Source organism: Sceloporus occidentalis, unplaced genomic scaffold (assembly GCF_023333645.1).
Source record: "Sceloporus occidentalis isolate IW3139 unplaced genomic scaffold, rSceOcc1.0.p SCAF_9, whole genome shotgun sequence".
NCBI classification, from domain to species: domain Eukaryota; kingdom Metazoa; phylum Chordata; class Lepidosauria; order Squamata; family Phrynosomatidae; genus Sceloporus; species Sceloporus occidentalis.
In genome coordinates this window covers 28,762,699-28,779,848 of record NW_028316989.1, presented here as the reverse complement: position 1 = coordinate 28,779,848, position 17,150 = coordinate 28,762,699, and the positions used below count along the sequence as shown (strand labels likewise).

Genomic DNA, 17,150 nt, shown 5'->3' with positions numbered 1-17,150 from the left:
AATTCAGAGGTGGAAGATCGCCAGCTCCTCTCCTCTTGCTAAGAAACCATATCGTTGTTATGAACCATTCGTAGGTCATTGGGCCTAGCCAAGAATCCTGAGCCAACTTACTCACTGCAAATATTAATAAAAACAAGAGATAGTAAGCCTCATCTTAGAGCAAAAGAGGCTTGTCAGAGAAAGGGAAATACCTTTCTTATGAGGAATCCTAAGGTCACGCATGTCTGAATCATCTAAAAAACAAAGTAATTTCCCCCTCAGGGGATGTTCTTTCCTGAACACAAGTGTTCCCATCCAAAGTGCAACCTTATATATGTCTGCTTAGAAATAAACCTGACTGAGATCAAAGAGGGACTTACTGGGACTGCAGACTACATACCTGGGAACAAGCCCCATTGATCTCCATGGGGATTGCTTATAAAGAGATGCCCAGTTCATTGTGATCATTTCTGATCTACGGCTACTCAAAGGTGAACCTATCAAGGGGATTGGTTATGAGGTTTGCCATTGCCTTCCTCTGAGGCTGAGAGACTGTGACCTGCCCAAACTCACCTGCTGGGTTTCCCCAGCTGAGTGGGATTCAAAACCTGGTCCCCCAGAGTCTATGGTCTGAAACACACTGCAGAAATAATCCAGTTTGAGACCACTTTAACAGCCCTGGCTCAGTGCTAGGGAGCCTTGGGAATTGTAGTTTATTGTGGCACCAGAGCTCTTTCTGACAGAGAAGGCTCAATGTCTAACAAAACTACAGTTCCCAGAATTCCCTAGCATTGAGCCAGGGCAGTGAAAGCGGTCTCAAACTGGATTATTTCTGCAGTGTGTTTTGGACTTCACTCTGATATTGAAACCACTAAACTATGCTGGCTGTCATGCGTAGTTTAGAGCTTGGAAAAGTTAATTTGGGGGCAAAATTTGGACAAAAAGTTATTTTTTGCTCAATTATCATGGTATGTTGAGGGATTTGGAGAGCCATAGACCCAAAGGTAGTACTTGTCTCAAGTTCTCAGCTTGCACTGCGTCTCACGTATACATGGGACTGTATTTTAAGGTTTATTTAACCAAGTGGAAGCCTTTGTAGAAAATGTATAATCTGAATCATATGAAGTATAAGAGCACATGCGTTCTCAGGCAATTCAGTAATTTGTGTCAGTTCAAGGCTTAATTTAAAGCAGGCTTGCTTTATAAGTTGTACCTATCATTAAAATCTTGTATGCATGTTCTGTTTGAGGAGGTAGATATGCAGAAAAGAAGGCTGTTCTGTGAATCATTCTAACCTCATAATAACCAAAAGTAGTAATTCAACCCCACGAGCAGAACCACAAATGTAAAAAAACTATTTCAGTTTGTATATTATAACACTGTTTCCATAATTAAACTCTAATTTAGAAGCAAGAGCAACCATATTGTGCTTACAGTTAACATATTTATAGAACTGGTAATAAAGGATAGTGCCACAGAAAACAAGCCATTCAAATGCTGGCTTCAAATGCTGAAGGCCACCTAAATTTGGCTGAGGAGGGAGAGGAGACAGAAAGTATTATGTGAGCAAGGCAGGACAGGTATGAATTCCACCTTTTTGTTACCGGAAAGTAAAAATCAAGTAAAAAAAAAATTATCTACCTCAATCTGCCGATTTGTTAATCTCTGTATTTTTTTAAAGCATGCAAACTAATTGCACACAGTAGCAAATTAAATGTATCTACTTACAATGATTTGAAACTTTGAAGACCATAGATCCATACTTAAAATGCTTCATTCCATCAGTTCATGTGCCATTTGAACTACAGAACTTTTAGTTGCGTTAAGGTGCAATGCTAAAAAAACAAGGTGTAGATTGCCTCTCCTTGTAAACACGGAAAGACATTGAACAAGCTAGCTGTGAAGTCCAGAATTTACCAGACAGAAGGTGAGGCTATTACCAGACGAAACAATGTTAACACCATTAGATGGAAAACACATTAGTTCAGTTGACCACTGGCTGAATGTTACTTCCTCAACAGCATGTTTCATGTGACCCCACTGTACCCTAGTTGGAAAGCTCAGTCTAAATACCCCGCAGGCACCAGATCCCATTTAATCTTAGGAGCGATGCAAGGTCAGACCTGGTTAGTAATTTAAGGGGGGCTGTTGTTGTTGTGCGCCTTCAATTCATTTGCCGCTTGCGGTGATCCTAGCATGGGGTTTTCTTGGCAAGGTTTGGTCAGAGGGGATTTGTCAATATCCAGCATGGGAGGCATGAATCATTAGAAGAGACAATAATGCTAGGAAAGGTTGAGAGGAGCAGAGAGGGAGATAGCAATAGCAAGTACTGTATATGTATAAGTCTAGAGGTTTTATCAAAAAATTGACTCAATAAACCTAGGTCAACCTAACAACAACAACAAAGGCTATACTCAAAGAAGGGCAATGAAAACCCTAGGAAATTTAGATGACTTGAGGGCACATACATATATATATATATATACACACACACATACACACCCTACTTGGAAAGTTTGACCCCATCTATAAGTTCTATCCATCCATTAAAAGTTATGCACATGATCCTATATATGATCCACATATCTCAAGCATGTTGTAGGTTTAGCAGCACAAATGTGATCGGGATCCTGGGCACACTTTGCCCATTCAACCCAACATCCACTGACTGGTTATTTTCTGAATGGACAAATTATTGTTGAACAGCAGTTTTCTATTCTATTGAAAGAAAGAATGAGGATGTTGAACCTTCTTTGAGCAGCTTGACAAAGGGAAAAAAAGGAAGTATTTGAGATCCTCTGATCTTGCAGCTACAGGCAACCAGAACAAACATCCTGGAAATATCCTGACAGAGAATCAAAATTACATGGATCGCCTCAAACCCAATGATTTAATCTCAGAATTACAGGCCTGGAAGAACCCTGCTTTCCTCTGTCAAGCCACATCAACAACAATCTCATGAAATGATGACTGTACATTTCAAACAATGTTGTCATGTGCAAAGAAACGGCACTCAGCACAACATTGTCACAAATACACTTGCTGACAACTCTTGGCAGGCTGCTCTGGAGTCCAGAATCCTTCCTTAGACTCCTTTTTGCAGATCACAAGGATGCTAATCCTCAGATAAACACAAGGTGGTTCTGGTTTGGATTGGTGACAGATGATCATGCTAACTTCAACAGATCCTTCTGGTATTTTGGACTTTGGCTCCCAGAATCCCAGACCACTGGCAAAGAGGACGGAGGCTTCTGAGAACTGAAGTCCAAAACATCTGGAGGCCCAGAGTTTGGAAGTCACTGGACTACATGATCCATGGGGTCATCTTCCTTCTCTACATTTCTATGTTAGCCTACACATTGTAAATGTGTAATGAGGAATAAACTCTTCTAGAATATGGCCATATAGCCTAAAAAACCTACAAAAAACATTGTAAACAGCTTAGGGAGTGCTTAGGTGCACTGATAAGCGGTACAGAAATGTACTTGCTATTGCTATGTTTCATGCTGGCTGCAGGTTTCAGGGACTGGTACTCCAAAAAGATAACATTTCCTAGTAATGATCCCAATGCTAAGGCTAAGAGGATTGAATTGACCGTGTGTGTGTCTTATTTATTTACTGCCTTTCACCAGCTACAGGAGCCAAATAGCTTGGGGTCTCTTAAAAGGGAATTCAGAAAGGACATTGAGAAACTGGAGCGTGTCCAAAGGAGGGCGACAAAAATGGTGAAGGGTCTGGAAACCATGCCCTATGAGGAACGACTTAGGGAGTTGGGGATGTTTAGCCTGGAGAAAAGAAGGTTAAGAGGTGATATGATAGCCCTGTTTAAATATTTGAAAGGATGTCATATTGAGGAGGGAGCAAGCTTGTTTTCTGCTGCTCCAGAGAACAGGACCCGGAACAATGGAAAAGAGATTCCACCTGAACATTAGGAGGAACTTCCTGACAATAAGGGCTGTTCGACAGTGGAATGCACTTCCTCGGAAGGTGATAGAGTCTCCTTCCTTGGAGGTCTTTAAACAGAGGCTGGATGGCCATCTGTCAGGGATGCTTTGATTTGGATTTCCTGCATGGCAGGGGGTTGGACTGGATGGCCCTAGTGGTCTCTTCCAACTCTACGATTCTATGATTCTATGACGGGGGACAGAAAACACACTCCTCAAGCTTGATGTCAGATCACCTTCCGAGGTATAATCCTGCAAAAGGGGTGGGTGGGTGTCAGAATAGGCCTCAGACCTGAGGAATTCCCATGAAACTCTTTGAGAAAACCAGTGAAGGGCTACTGGACTTTATTGACATTTCTGGGGGGGAAACTTGTTTCATATTACTCCTTGTATTAGATTACCCTCTCAAGGTTCCATGTAAAATTGGGAAGTCAGCAATATTTCTATCTTAACAAATTATTTGCTTGATGCTTGTGTGTACTTTACATGCTATAGACGTTACTCAATAGCAATCACTACAGCCCCAACTCTGATGAAGTAAATGAACTAATTTCCCCTTAAGCAGATATAAGAGGCTTTTCTGTGTCTTCTGCCAGACCACCTGCTGCGGATCTCCTCTGCATATCAAAAACAATTTGTCACAAGAGACAGATGTTTTGTTTGGAGGATAGAAAGAAACTGAGTTGTTGATAGTCGCGTCTATGATAAGGCTACACAGAACCTGAATGTTTTAGAGTTCCTATTATCTGTGACCAAACCACACAGAGATCAGATTTTAGGGATCTTGAAGTATTGTGTAAATGGAATATTTTTATATTTCATGGTTAAAATAATGGTTGCACACAGCACAAATCAATTGTACACTAATTTTCCAATAGAGAAATACCTAACACCAGATGGAATGAGGGAGGGGGGAAAAAGAGAGAAAAGGATAGACTGTCTATATTTAGGATAAATCTCACCACCCTGAACTAAAAAGCATAAAATCCATATTCTAGGCAATAAACTAACCCAACCACAACCCATCTGTGTCTCTGAGCAAAATGTTGACAGTACCAGAATGCATGCTTTTGTTATTAATAAAGAAAGATGCAGTATACCTGGACTTGACAGTGTGGGAAAGGAAAGAAAAAACCAAAACATGAATATAAAGAAATACGTATCTATGACAAGAAATGAAAGATAATTATTCGAATGTATGGATGCTCATATCAAAGCCCCTTAAGTCAACTTGCTTCAGCTGGATTTATTTAACTATTTGGACATATAAAGCATGCTATGTAAGAAGGCAGAGGCAGGCACACAAGCAGCTGAATCTGGGGAAGATTGTAAGCACAATGGCATATTTTAAAGCCTCCAGCGTTAAAATTCAACATGGAACGTCTCAAAAGGGATGATGCTAGCCAAAGATTCCTAAGCAAGCATGGAAGAAGTAAGGGGAAATGGCTAGAACAAGCCAGGAAGATCCACAGGAAAGTGGAGAACGGCACTAACTATAAGCAGAGTGAATTACATTCAGAAAAAAGGTTTTGAAAAATTAGCATAATAAAAAATTATCATAATAATAAAACTGGCACCTTTAACAGGAAAGGTCAAACAAGGACTCAGGGATTTTCAAAAAGCACTTGTTCTTCTATGGCTGGGATGGGCGACTGCCATCCATATGCCGTTGTCCTTTAACGCCCATAATCCTCTACCACTGTTTATGCTAGCTAAGGCTGATGGAAAGTGCGAAGTCCATTAATATATGGAGGAACAACTGCACAATCCTCTTGTACCAAACCCCCCACCATCACCACCAGCACCTTAACTCTTTGCAGGATTTGGGCTTGTCATCCAAGCCCATCTGCCTGCTCCGCTTCTGTACTGTCTCCCAGTACCTGCCCAGCACAGAGAAAGCTATTGCCAGATGTGGCCCATTAGTCCCTTAACCATTTGCTATGGGGAAGCCAGAAAGGCCAGATGCTATTGACTGGGCATCTGGAAAGAGTGGAAAAGAAGGACAGAATGGCGTGTAAACATTAGTAAACCTCTATAGTAAGCCTTCTGCTAAGACAGTATTTCTGAAAGGGACAAACCAACAACAGCCAAGTGCATCATAACAATTAAAGAACAATGACTCTTTAATGCAGAGGCAGAGAGGGGCCTAAGTACCATGAAGGCACCAAATTGCCTCTGATTGTGGAAGCTAAGCAGGTCAGCTCTGGTTAGTACTTGGATGGGATACTACCAACAAATACCAGTTGCTGAAGAGTGTATTTCAGAAGGAACTGGCAAAATCATCCCTGAGTATTCCTTGTCTAAGAACACCCCATGAAACTCATAGGGTGGCCACAAGTCAATAGGTGGCTTGAGGGCACATACACACATACCCAAAGAGAGGGGTGAAAAGCAAAGTGCAAAAGGATGTTCTGACACCATTTTTCCTTCTTGGGCAGAGAGACACACTCTGCTGCACTTCAGCTGCACCTGCATTAAGACACTGAATGCAAAACATTTTAAGCCAGGGTTGGAATTTAGCTTAGAAGACACCAGGGAACAGTTTTACTGCAGGCATATGCAAATTAAAGCTAAAATAGGCACATGTCATACAGTAAATATGACAGTAAGTACTGCTTTAGATGTTATCTTGAAGTGGGGGGTATGCAATGCCCACATTAGTTGTAAGAATGACAGAAAGGGAAGGGGTACAAATGCAATCCTTTTCCAGCCTATCACCCAAAAGCAGGACAGGATGGAAGGAATAAGCAATTTATACATCAAATGTCTTTCAGGCTACAAATACAGTTTTCCAAAGGCTTTTTTTTTTTTTGCATCCCTTTTCCTCTTTGAAAAATCTCCCCCTTTTCCCCTTAAAAGCAGTCTTCCAGTGTGCCAATACATGCTAATCCCCCTTCAGCAATACACACTAATCCACCCTTTGCAGGATCAACAAGCCTTAACCAGCAATCTGTTTTTCCAGCCCACGAAAACTGCCTCCCACTGTTCCTTGTCTTTTCAGAAGGCTGCCCAAATACATTCCACAGGTCAAAGTTTCAGCAGCAGCAATGAATGCAGAAATCTGCACCATCCTTGAGAATAAGGAAACAGAATTCTTCTAACTTAAAAAAAGTCTGAGAGAGGTATAACCATATAAGCTAACTTACAGGCACAGTTTTGCCTGATCTGCTTGCAAAGCATGTTTACAGACTGTCAAGCTAAAATTATCTGGGAACTGGTCCCTGGGGGACAGTCGGCCTGTTTCTACCTATACAGGATTCCTTCAAGACTTCGGCAACACACAATTCAGCAACTGTTCCCACCTCCCACAAGGCTGGGAAGCAGTAGCTAAATTGCCAAGTGTGGAGAAATCTCAAATACCAACAAATCACAGAGCATGAAAAATGAGGCTGTGTCCACTGGAGTGGAATGTATATTATGACAGAACGCAGCTACAGCACAGAAAGCACAAACCAGCATCTTCCTGTATTAGTGACACATCAGTTGTGGCAAAGCTAAAGACAGGATGACTGTTAAGTGAAAGCTCAGCATAGAAACAGCCCAATTAAAACACCATGGCTACTTAAATGACTTAAGTCACTGTATAGAAATACCTTGGAGTAGCTGTGTTGGCCATATAGCAAATCTAACCATGATACCTTTATTGGGCCAACCAAAATGCACAATGCACAAAATCCATGCTTGCAACATGTAACTGTGCATTTTGGTTGTCCCCATAAAGGTATCATTGCTTGGAGGTTATTGGATATATAAAAATACTTTCATTAAGAAACTGGATGTGTTCTTTGGTACTAGAGGCAGAAATAAAATGAAGCGAATAGGGACAGGTTCTTACAAACACGCAAGCACACTACAAGCAATTCAACGAGTTTCAGCAAACCTTTTATCAAAAACTAACAACAGGCCCACGTGAAACAAAAGAACTAGGCCAAGTAAGCCATGTATATGTAATATATATGTGTGTGTTTTGCACTTTCTAGAGACCACTTGAAGGCTTCTTCCAGAAAGTCTTCAGAGATGACTTTCTCTCTTACCAGCCTCCACTCTCCTTATGCTTTCCGTTTAGGTGGTCAAACCTACAGAACTACGATGGTAACTGGATAAATGGTGAAGCAAGCATAATCCACTCTCCCCTTTTCTCCCTCTTTGGTGTTCATACATTCTCAGTAAGGGATTCTGCTGTTTCCTTGCCTGTTGTAGGTATGTACAACAGTAGGATCAGATAGAGAAGCTAAACAGGACATACCAGTGACTCAGGTGTATAAAAAATAATCACAGACAGCGACTAACCAATTTTGCCTTGGGTTACCAGCTAATTAATCAAATCTAGTGATGTGTTTGTCCCTTGGACACAGTTGCGAGCTGCAGAGGAGCAGACATGAGTAGATTTATCAAATGCTCAGCATAGAATTTGATAAATCTACCACAATTTCTTCAACAAAGACCGGACAACCAGAGTAACCTCACAAGGAGGAAAGGAAAACACAAAAGGTTTGCACTGCACACGTGAAAACGTGCAAAGCAAAATGAAAAGTTATAGTATTCAAGCTACTCAATGCAAGTATGAAAGAAGGCTCCAATTTCAAAACAAAAAGGAAAGCCGGTGCCTGAATACAGACTGGGTGCTGCAGAATACCAACAAAGGTCTTCTTGCATTTTAAAAACAAGTGCTGCAATAGAAACTGTGTGGGACAAAGCCCATGTCAACAAACAAAAGGGACACTTACCTGGCAAAAGAACTGGCTCCAGCTTCTTAAGCCTAGGCTCAGGCACCATCTTGTCTTCAGCCTGAAACACAGCAGCAATAAGAGAGGTAAGTATCTTAACACTTAAGATGGTTTTCAAATCTCTCACGGAATCCAGCAACAAAATATATGTGTTTGTGTGTGTGTATTCACTAACAGGGCTTACCCATAATAACCATATCAATCTTCCAGAAACTACAGAACTGTGATTTTCCAATGAATTGTATGCACAAGGTTTCTTATCAGCTAAGTTTCACATACTACACCAGCAAACACCTGTTTTACACCCTTCTGTCAAGAGGGCACTACAATCCCAGTTTAAAAAGCACATTTTTCCCTATCAGAGGTGTGGCTGAATACACTCATTTGTTATGCACACACTCTTTAGATAAATATCTAAACACCCAATGGAACTGCCCTCGGTTTCAGAAAGTTATAGCATTAAATTTGCTGCCTGCAGGAAACACAATATACAGCCTTATGCTTACAACGTGTTTGACATTTTTTGCAAGTATTTTAGCTCAACTGAGATTAACATGGTAAAGGAATAAACCAGGGCACCATGATCAGAGGCATACTGGCACCCACTTCCCAAACGCTTCTACTTGCAGCGGGAGCAGCTAAACAAAGCATGGGCAAAGTCCACAGTTGTTGCAATGTGGGAATTCGACAGCAAACCAGCACTGCTGAGTTCCTTCCCTCATGTCAAAGTCAGATAATTAACCAGAGAAGAAACTCTGGATTAATGCTCTGTCTGGGCAGACAGAGAAACAAGCCTGGCTGTTTCATATGCACAACAAACAGAGACAGAAAGTGCCATGCTTTGGTGAGGTTTCTGTCTACAACAGGAAAAATTAACCACCATACACCAATATGCTGGCTTGTCTAGGACATGCTAGAAATCAGATGAATTCCTGTTTTCAGTCAAATCCAAATGCAGTCAACATGCTTAACAAGTCGGCATATGAAAGACTGGAAGTACGCACAGATCTTTTGTGATCAGACGCCTAAAAGGAGTAATTTGGGGGCAAAGGGAAACAGATTTGGGAATCCTCTGGGAGTGGTGAGGCACCGCAATTGTGAAAAAAGCTCTCCGTTAGAAAATGCACCAAGCAGTTTTGTAGTTCAATGTAAGGCAGACGATGAAACTTTTCCCCCTCAAGCTTCCCAGTCATTCGAAAAACATGTAAGCACTTTAGCACTGCCTCTTTTGCTGTTCTTGTGTGTGTTAAGCCTAACGTTCCAGCTACTTCTTTTTCATTTCCTTTCAGTTTGTGTCCATAGGCTTTCCAGTTATTCTGACAGTAAGCCGACTGATGTGGTATAATAAATAATTAAGTACTACTCTCTTTGAAACGTTTAACCCAAGTAATTGAATACAAATCTGTCAATCCCTTTTGAAAATGGCATGCCCAAAAACAATACCGTAAACAACTGTTGCTTTATTATTATTTTCATTAGTGTCTTCAAAACTGACTCGAGAGAAAGAGGAGGAGGAAAATGTTCTTCCACATCAGAGAAGCAAGTCCCAAATGGTTACCTAGAGAGAGGAGATGGGCAAGATGTCCAGTTCTTTCTTATTCCTCTAGAACAGCTGCTGGAACAGCCTGCAATCTGCAGTCTTCATCACAAGCTCTGCCAATTAAAATGGCAGCATCCTGGGATGCAAAATTAGAAAACACTGCCCACAGAACCTGCCACCGAAGGCTAATGACTAGGAAGCAAGGGGAGATATAGTGTTAAGCATATAAAATTATGCCCAGTGTGCAGAGAACCAACAGGTGGAAGGTTCCCTCATGCTTTCATAATATTAAGAGCTCAGAGCCATCCAGTGAAATTGAATGTCAAGAGATGCAGATGAAAGCAAATCCATTCTCACATTAACTGTGAGATTTGCTATCACAAGATTTAGTGACTGTCACCAGCAAGGAGAATTTGAAATGAGAGCAGGCCAAACTCACAAAGGATCATCGATCAGGGTGGATATACACTGCAGCCTCTTTGGTTTTGCTTGTATGTATACAAGTATGACAAGTAACAACGACCATGAAATTCAACATGGAGAAATGTAAGGTGGAAAAATGGCGGAAAAATGAAATGCACAGATATAGGATTATGGGGGACATATGCTTGAATGAGACTACATGTGAAAGGGATCTGAGAGTCCAAGTAGACCACAAGTTGAACATGAGTCAACCATGTGATGTGGCAGCTAAAAAGGCCAATGCGATTTTAGGCTGCATCAATAGAAGTATAGTGTCTAGATCAAAGGAAGTAATAGTGCCACTCCATTCTGCTCTGGTCAATATTGTGTCCAGTTCTGGGCTCCACAATTTAAAAAGGATGTGGAGAAACTGGAGCTATGTGTCCAAATAAGAGCAACTAAAATGGTGAAGGGTCTGGAAACCATGAAGCCCTTTGAGGAGAGACTTAGGGAGCTGGGGATGTTTAGCCTGGAGAAAAGAAGATTAAGAGGTGATATGATATCCCTGTTTAAATATTTGAAGGGATGTCATATTGAGGAGGGAGCAAGCTTGTTTTCTGCTGCTCCAGAGACTAGGATCTTGAGCAATGGATGAAAGCTACAGGAAAAGAGATTCCAGCTCAACATTAGGAGGAACTTCCTGAGAGTAAGGGCTGTTCGACAGTGGATCAAACTCCCTTGGAGTGTAGTGGAGTCTCCTTCCTTGGAGGTCTTTAAGCAGAGGCTGGATGGCCATCTGTCAATGGAGATGCTTTGATTGAGAGTTCCTGCAAGGCAGAAGAAGGGGGTTGGACTGGATCAGGGCTTTTGCGGTCTCTTCCAACTCTGATTCTATGATTGTGTGACCAAAAAACAGGATCTCCTAAGGCAGATGAAGCCCTGGTGGCTCAGTGGTTAAATGCCAGTATTTCAGCCACAAGGTTGTGAGTTCGATCCCAGAGGTTGAGTCAGCCTTCCATCCTCTCGCAGGTCGGTAAAATCAACATCCAGCTTGTTGGAGGCAATGGGCTCACAGGCTGCAAAGCGCTTACAATGTGCTGGGTTCACTACGAAGCGGTACAGAAATGTAAATGCTTTGTGAAGTCGAAGGCTTCCACGGCTGGCATCCATAGTCTTTTGTGGGTTTTTTCATGCTCCGTGGCCATGTTCTAGAAGAGTTTGTATCCCTGACGTTTCGCCAGTGTCTGTGGCTGGCGTCTTCAGAGAACGCTGCTGCAGAGGAGAGTTGATACATACAAACTGCGTGACCCTGGGTAGAGTAACATGGAAATCGCTCCTCCCTTCCCAGGGTCACATGGTGTGTGTGTGTGTGTGTGTGTGTGTGTATATATATATATATATATATATATATACGTGCCCCACTCTCTTCCATGCCAACCATTTCTGAAGATGCCAGCCACAAACGCTGGTGACAACCCACTTTTCCAGAACATGGCCCCACCGCATGACAAAACCTACACAGACCTATGTAAATGCTATTGCTACGAAGTGTAATCATTGCACTGTCTGTGTGTGTTGTGAAAAGGCCCAGAGAAAGGTAGGATCCCTGACTACTCTCTCTCTCTCTCTCTCTCTCTTTTTCCCTGGTGGGAACGAAAAGAGGATCCTCTCCTTCCCGCCGAAGACTTTGTGCTCGTTCCCAAATCAATTCAGGGCGGGAGCCACAGGTTTAAAGAAACAAACAACAGAGTCAGCAAGCAAGTTTTAGCAGGCATGTGCCAGCCTTTCCTTTTCCCATTCCCTTTCTGGCGGTGTCTGCGCACGTTGTGGAAAAAGGAGAAGGAGGAGAAAAAGGAGCCACCCTTTTTAATACATACATATATATATAAGGGAACTCACTGGTCCCCAGCCCAGACTTTTAGGCCTGTTACAGACAGGCCAAAATAAAGCTTCTTCGAGTCACTTTGGAGGTATGGTATTTCAATGATGCGTGCATCCTAAGAGTCCAAAAGCCGCACCAAAGCCACGCTCCGGTCCTAAGGACTGGAGTGCAGCTTTGGTGCGGCTTTTGGACTCTTAGGGCGCATGCATCATTGAAATCCCATACCTCCAAAGTGACTCGAAGCAGCTTTATTTTGACCGGTCTGTAACAGGCCTTAGACTTACTTGCCCAGCAAAGCCCACTAAGCCATCCTTCGCCAACCTTCCTGATGCCGCAACCCTTTAATACAGTTCCTCCTGTTGCGGTGACCCAAACCCATAGAGTTATTTCCATTGCTACTTCATAACTGTAATTCAACAGGTGTTTTCCAATGCTCTCAGGCGACACCCATGAAAGGGCCACGCGACCCCCATGAAAGGGCCATGGGACCCTATTTTAGGCTGCATCAATAGAAGTATAGTGTCTAGATCAAGAGAAGTAATAGTGCCACTGTATTCTGCTTTGGTCAGGCCCCACCTAGAATATTGTGTCCAGTTCTGGGCACCACAATTCAGAAAGGACATTGAGAAACTGGAGCGTGTCCAAAGGAGGGCGACAAAAATGGTGAAGGGTCTGGAAACCATGCCCTATGAGGAACGACTTAGGGAGCTGGGGATGTTTAGCCTGGAGAAAAGAAGGTTAAGAGGTGATATGATAGCCCTGTTTAAATATTTGAAAGGATGTCATATTGAGGAGGGAGCAAGCTTGTTTTCTGCTGCTCCAGAGAACAGGACCCGGAACAATGGATGCAAGCTACAGCAAAAGAGATTCCACCTCAACATTAGGAGGAACTTCCTGACAGTAAGGGCTGTTCGGCAGTGGAATGCACTCCCTCGGAGGGTGATAGAGTCCCCTTCCTTGGAGGTCTTTAAACAGAGGCTGGATGGCCATCTGTCAGGGATGCTTTGATTTGGATTTCCTGCATGGCAGGGGGTTGGACTGGATGGCCCTAGTGGTCTCTTCCAACTCTACGATTCTATGATTCTATGACCCCCATGAAAGGGCCACGCGACCCCCATGAAAGGGCCCCCATGAAAGGGTCATGTGACCCCCATGAAAAGGCCCCCATGAAAGGGCCACGCGGCCCCCATGAAAGGGCCCCCATGAAAGGGTCATGTGACCCCCATGAAAAGGCCCCCATGAAAGGGCCAGGCGACCCCCATGAAAGGGTCATGTGACCCCCAAAGGGCTCCCGACCCACAGGTTGGGAACCACTGGTCTATTGGGACTCCTTCCACACAAACACACCCCAAATGGCAACTATTCCCCTCACAGCCCTTTAGGCACAACAACAACTTACTCCACAAATCCTCCCCCCCTCAAGGAGTAACTGTATCCTCGTATTTGTATTTACTTCTCACAGCCAAGCAGCAACTAAACCCCCACAACCCTTAATGATAACAATAACAGGCATTAGCAATTCATTATCATTGCTCCACATGTTATTGTTATTAGCGCTAATAAAGCTGCTGCCATTAAGGTTTCACAGAGTGGCACTTGCAGAGACCCAAACATTGCCTGAGAGAGGGCTTCCTCCTTCCTCTCTCCATTGACTTTCTTTTACCTGAGGCAAAAGGTAGGACTTGAAGGTGGGCTTCGGGGGCTTCAGGGAGAACATGACGCCGGCGCTGCTTCTCTGCTCAGAGCTCCCTCCGAAGAGTAGCCCTCAGAGACTCCGCCCCCCGGACCTCTCATGTGACCCAACTCTTCTTCCTCAGGGAAGGACCAATGGGAGAACGCGGCTCTACGCTTTCCCCGCCTTGGCTTCCAGGGATAGGCTGAGGGAAACATGGGCGGAGACACAAAGAACCAATAGGAATGCGTGATTTTTCTCTATCCCCGCCTACCTGACGTCCACAGAAAAAGACCAATAGGAAGGCGCGGTTCTCCTCTTTCCCCGCCTCTTTCTACCGCAGCGTCCAATGAGAGGGTTGAGGGGAAAGGAGGGAGGGGCCGCAGCCAAAGAAAAGAACCAATAGGAAAGCGCGGCTCTCCTCTTTCCCCGCCTCTTCCCTGACAAGCGAAGTAAAGGGCTGAGGGGGAAATAAGGGAGGAGCCATAGCCAAGGAGAAGGACCAATAGGAATGCGTGACTTTCCGCTATCGCCGCCTACTTGACGTCCAATTAGAGGCCAAATAGAGTCTAGAAGAAAGGACCCAATAGGAAACCGCAGTTCTCCTCTTTCCCCGCCTCCTCCCGCTTCGGCGTCCAATCACAGGGCTGAAGGGAAGGGGGGGCGGGGCCACAGTCAAAGAAAAGAACCAATGGGAAAGCGCAGTTCTCCTTTCCCCCCCCCGCCTCCTCCCGCCTTGACGTCGACTCGACCGGAAAAGTGAAAGACTGAAGGCAAGGATGGGCAGGGCCACAGCCAATAGGGAAAGTATGACAAGTGACGTCATGGATGACGCACTGAGGCCCCGCCTCTGTTTCCTAGCAACCCCTATGGGCGGGGCAAACACAAAAATAGGGGGCTGGAGGGAGTCGACCCGACGGGGGCTCGGAGGGGACAAAAATGTAGAATGCAGTGACGTTTGGTTTTTTCCCCCTTTAATAGTGTATGGAAGACCTCTCTGTGGAAACAATGAATACAGTTTGGCCCCACTTTTAAGTGCTGCAGCCCCATACTATGGAATCCTGGGATTTGTAGTTTTGTGGGGGCATAATGGTTTGGGATTTCAGATAAATAAACTTATTTATTTTTGGAATGTTGGAATACTTGGATATAGAGTTGTGTAAGGAGAGTGTGTAGCACAGGGCTCCTTTTGAAAGGGATCCAGGAGTCCTAGTAGGTCACAAGTTGAACATGAGCCCACAGTGCGACGCGGCAGCCAACAAGGCCAATGCGATTCTAGGCTGCGTCAACAGAAGGATAGCGACTAGATGGAGGGAAGTCATATTGCCACTCTATTCTGCTTTAGTTAGGCCTCACCTGGAATAATATTATGTTCACTTCACCACAATTTAAAAAGGATGCTGAGAAACTGGAGCGTACCCAAAGTAGAGACACCAAAATGGTGAAGGGTCTGGAAACCATGAAGCCCTATGAGGAAAGGAAGCAGGGTATGTTTAGCCTGGAGGAGGTTAAGGGGTGATATGAGAGCCCTGTTTAAATATTGGAAGGGATGCCATATTGAGGAGGGAGGAAACTTGTTTTCTGCTGCTCCAGAGAATAGGAGACAATGGAACAATAGGTGGAAGCTCCAGGAACAGAGATTCCAGCTCAACATTGGGAGGAACATCCTGAGAGTCAGGGCTATTTGACAGTGGAACACACTCCTTCCTTGGAGTGTAATGGAGTCTCCTTCCTTAGAGGTCTTTAAGCAGAGGCTGGATGGCCATCTGTCAATGGGGATGATTTGATTGAGAGTTCCTGCATGGCAGAAGAAGGGGACTGGACTGGATCAGGGCCCTTGGAGTCCCTTCCATCTCTAAGAAACTTGAAGGTGGGCTTCGGAAACCACCAAGCCCTCTGAGGAGAGGTTTAGAGAGGTGGTTATGTCTAGCCTGGAGAAGAGGAGGGTTAAGACATGATAGCCCTGTTTACGTATTTGAAGGGATGTCATATTGAGGAGGGAGTGAGCTTGTTTTCTGCTGCTCCAGAGAATATGGAGCAATGGATGGAAGCTCCAGGAAAAGAGATTCCACCTCAACATTAGGAGGAACTTCCTGACAGTGAGGGCTGTTTAACAGTGGAAGATGCTTCTTTGGAGAGTGATGGAGTCTCTATCTTGGGAGATTTTTAAGCAGAGGCTGGATGGCTCTGACTGAGAGTTCCTGCATGGCAGAAGAAGGGGGTTGGACTGGATCAGGGCCCTTGAAGTCTCTTCCAGTCTTATGATTCTACAATGAGACATCTTGGACAACAACAACAAGTTTAATCCAGTTTTATCTTTGTATGTACTTTGATATTCTGATATTTGTATTTTACCATTGATATGGTCAGTTGACTAATCAATACACTTGTTGTCATTGTTGTTGAGACATCTTGGAGGTGGGACCCGAGTCTAAACATAAAATTCACTCAACCTGGGCACATCCTCTTATTATTGCACGCAGGGCATAATGGAAACCAGAACGCAGTCCCAGGCCCATTGCCTCTGCATCCCAGGAACTGGGCCGACTAAACCTTTGACCGACACTCTGTGAAAAATTAACTTTTCCATCCCACTCAGCCGAAACTCTTTGCGGCTTCATATATCCGCTTGTTCTTTACAAGGAAAACACTTCTCAGAGGGGGCAAAGCGCTCTTGCAGAAAGGTCAGGAAGGAAACCATTAACTCGGTCCACGGAGCTCTTATCTGAATGGAAAAAAAGGGTGGTATTCTTTTGTAATGAAATGACAGGCTTAACCTTTTTTAACGATTAAGGGCACCATATTCTACTGCTGATCCGCCTTCCCATCATCAGCAGTGCCAGTGGGGCACCAGATACGTAGCCACCATGATTTCATAGACCCCAGATTTCATAGACTCATAGAGTTGGAAGAGACCCCAATAGCCATCCAGTCCAACCCCATTCTGCCATGCAGGAACTCTCAATCAAAGCACACCCAAGAGATGGCCATCCAGCCTCTGCTT

General features: G+C 44.0%; 1 protein-coding gene across 1 annotated transcript in view; it reads right to left on the bottom strand.

Annotated features, from left to right (window-relative positions):
• The window catches only part of LOC149307138 (myotubularin-related protein 10-like), a 54,329-nt gene extending 40,138 nt beyond the window's left edge, over positions 1-14,191 (bottom strand). The window contains exons 1-2 of the mRNA XM_089538368.1: positions 14,138-14,191; positions 8,651-8,711 (exon numbers count right to left, since the gene is read on the bottom strand). Of these exons, the coding sequence (XP_089394494.1) occupies positions 8,651-8,711; positions 14,138-14,191 (115 nt within the window). The remainder of the gene's footprint in view (positions 1-8,650; positions 8,712-14,137) is intronic.
• Positions 14,192-17,150: the final 2,959 nt, after the last annotated feature.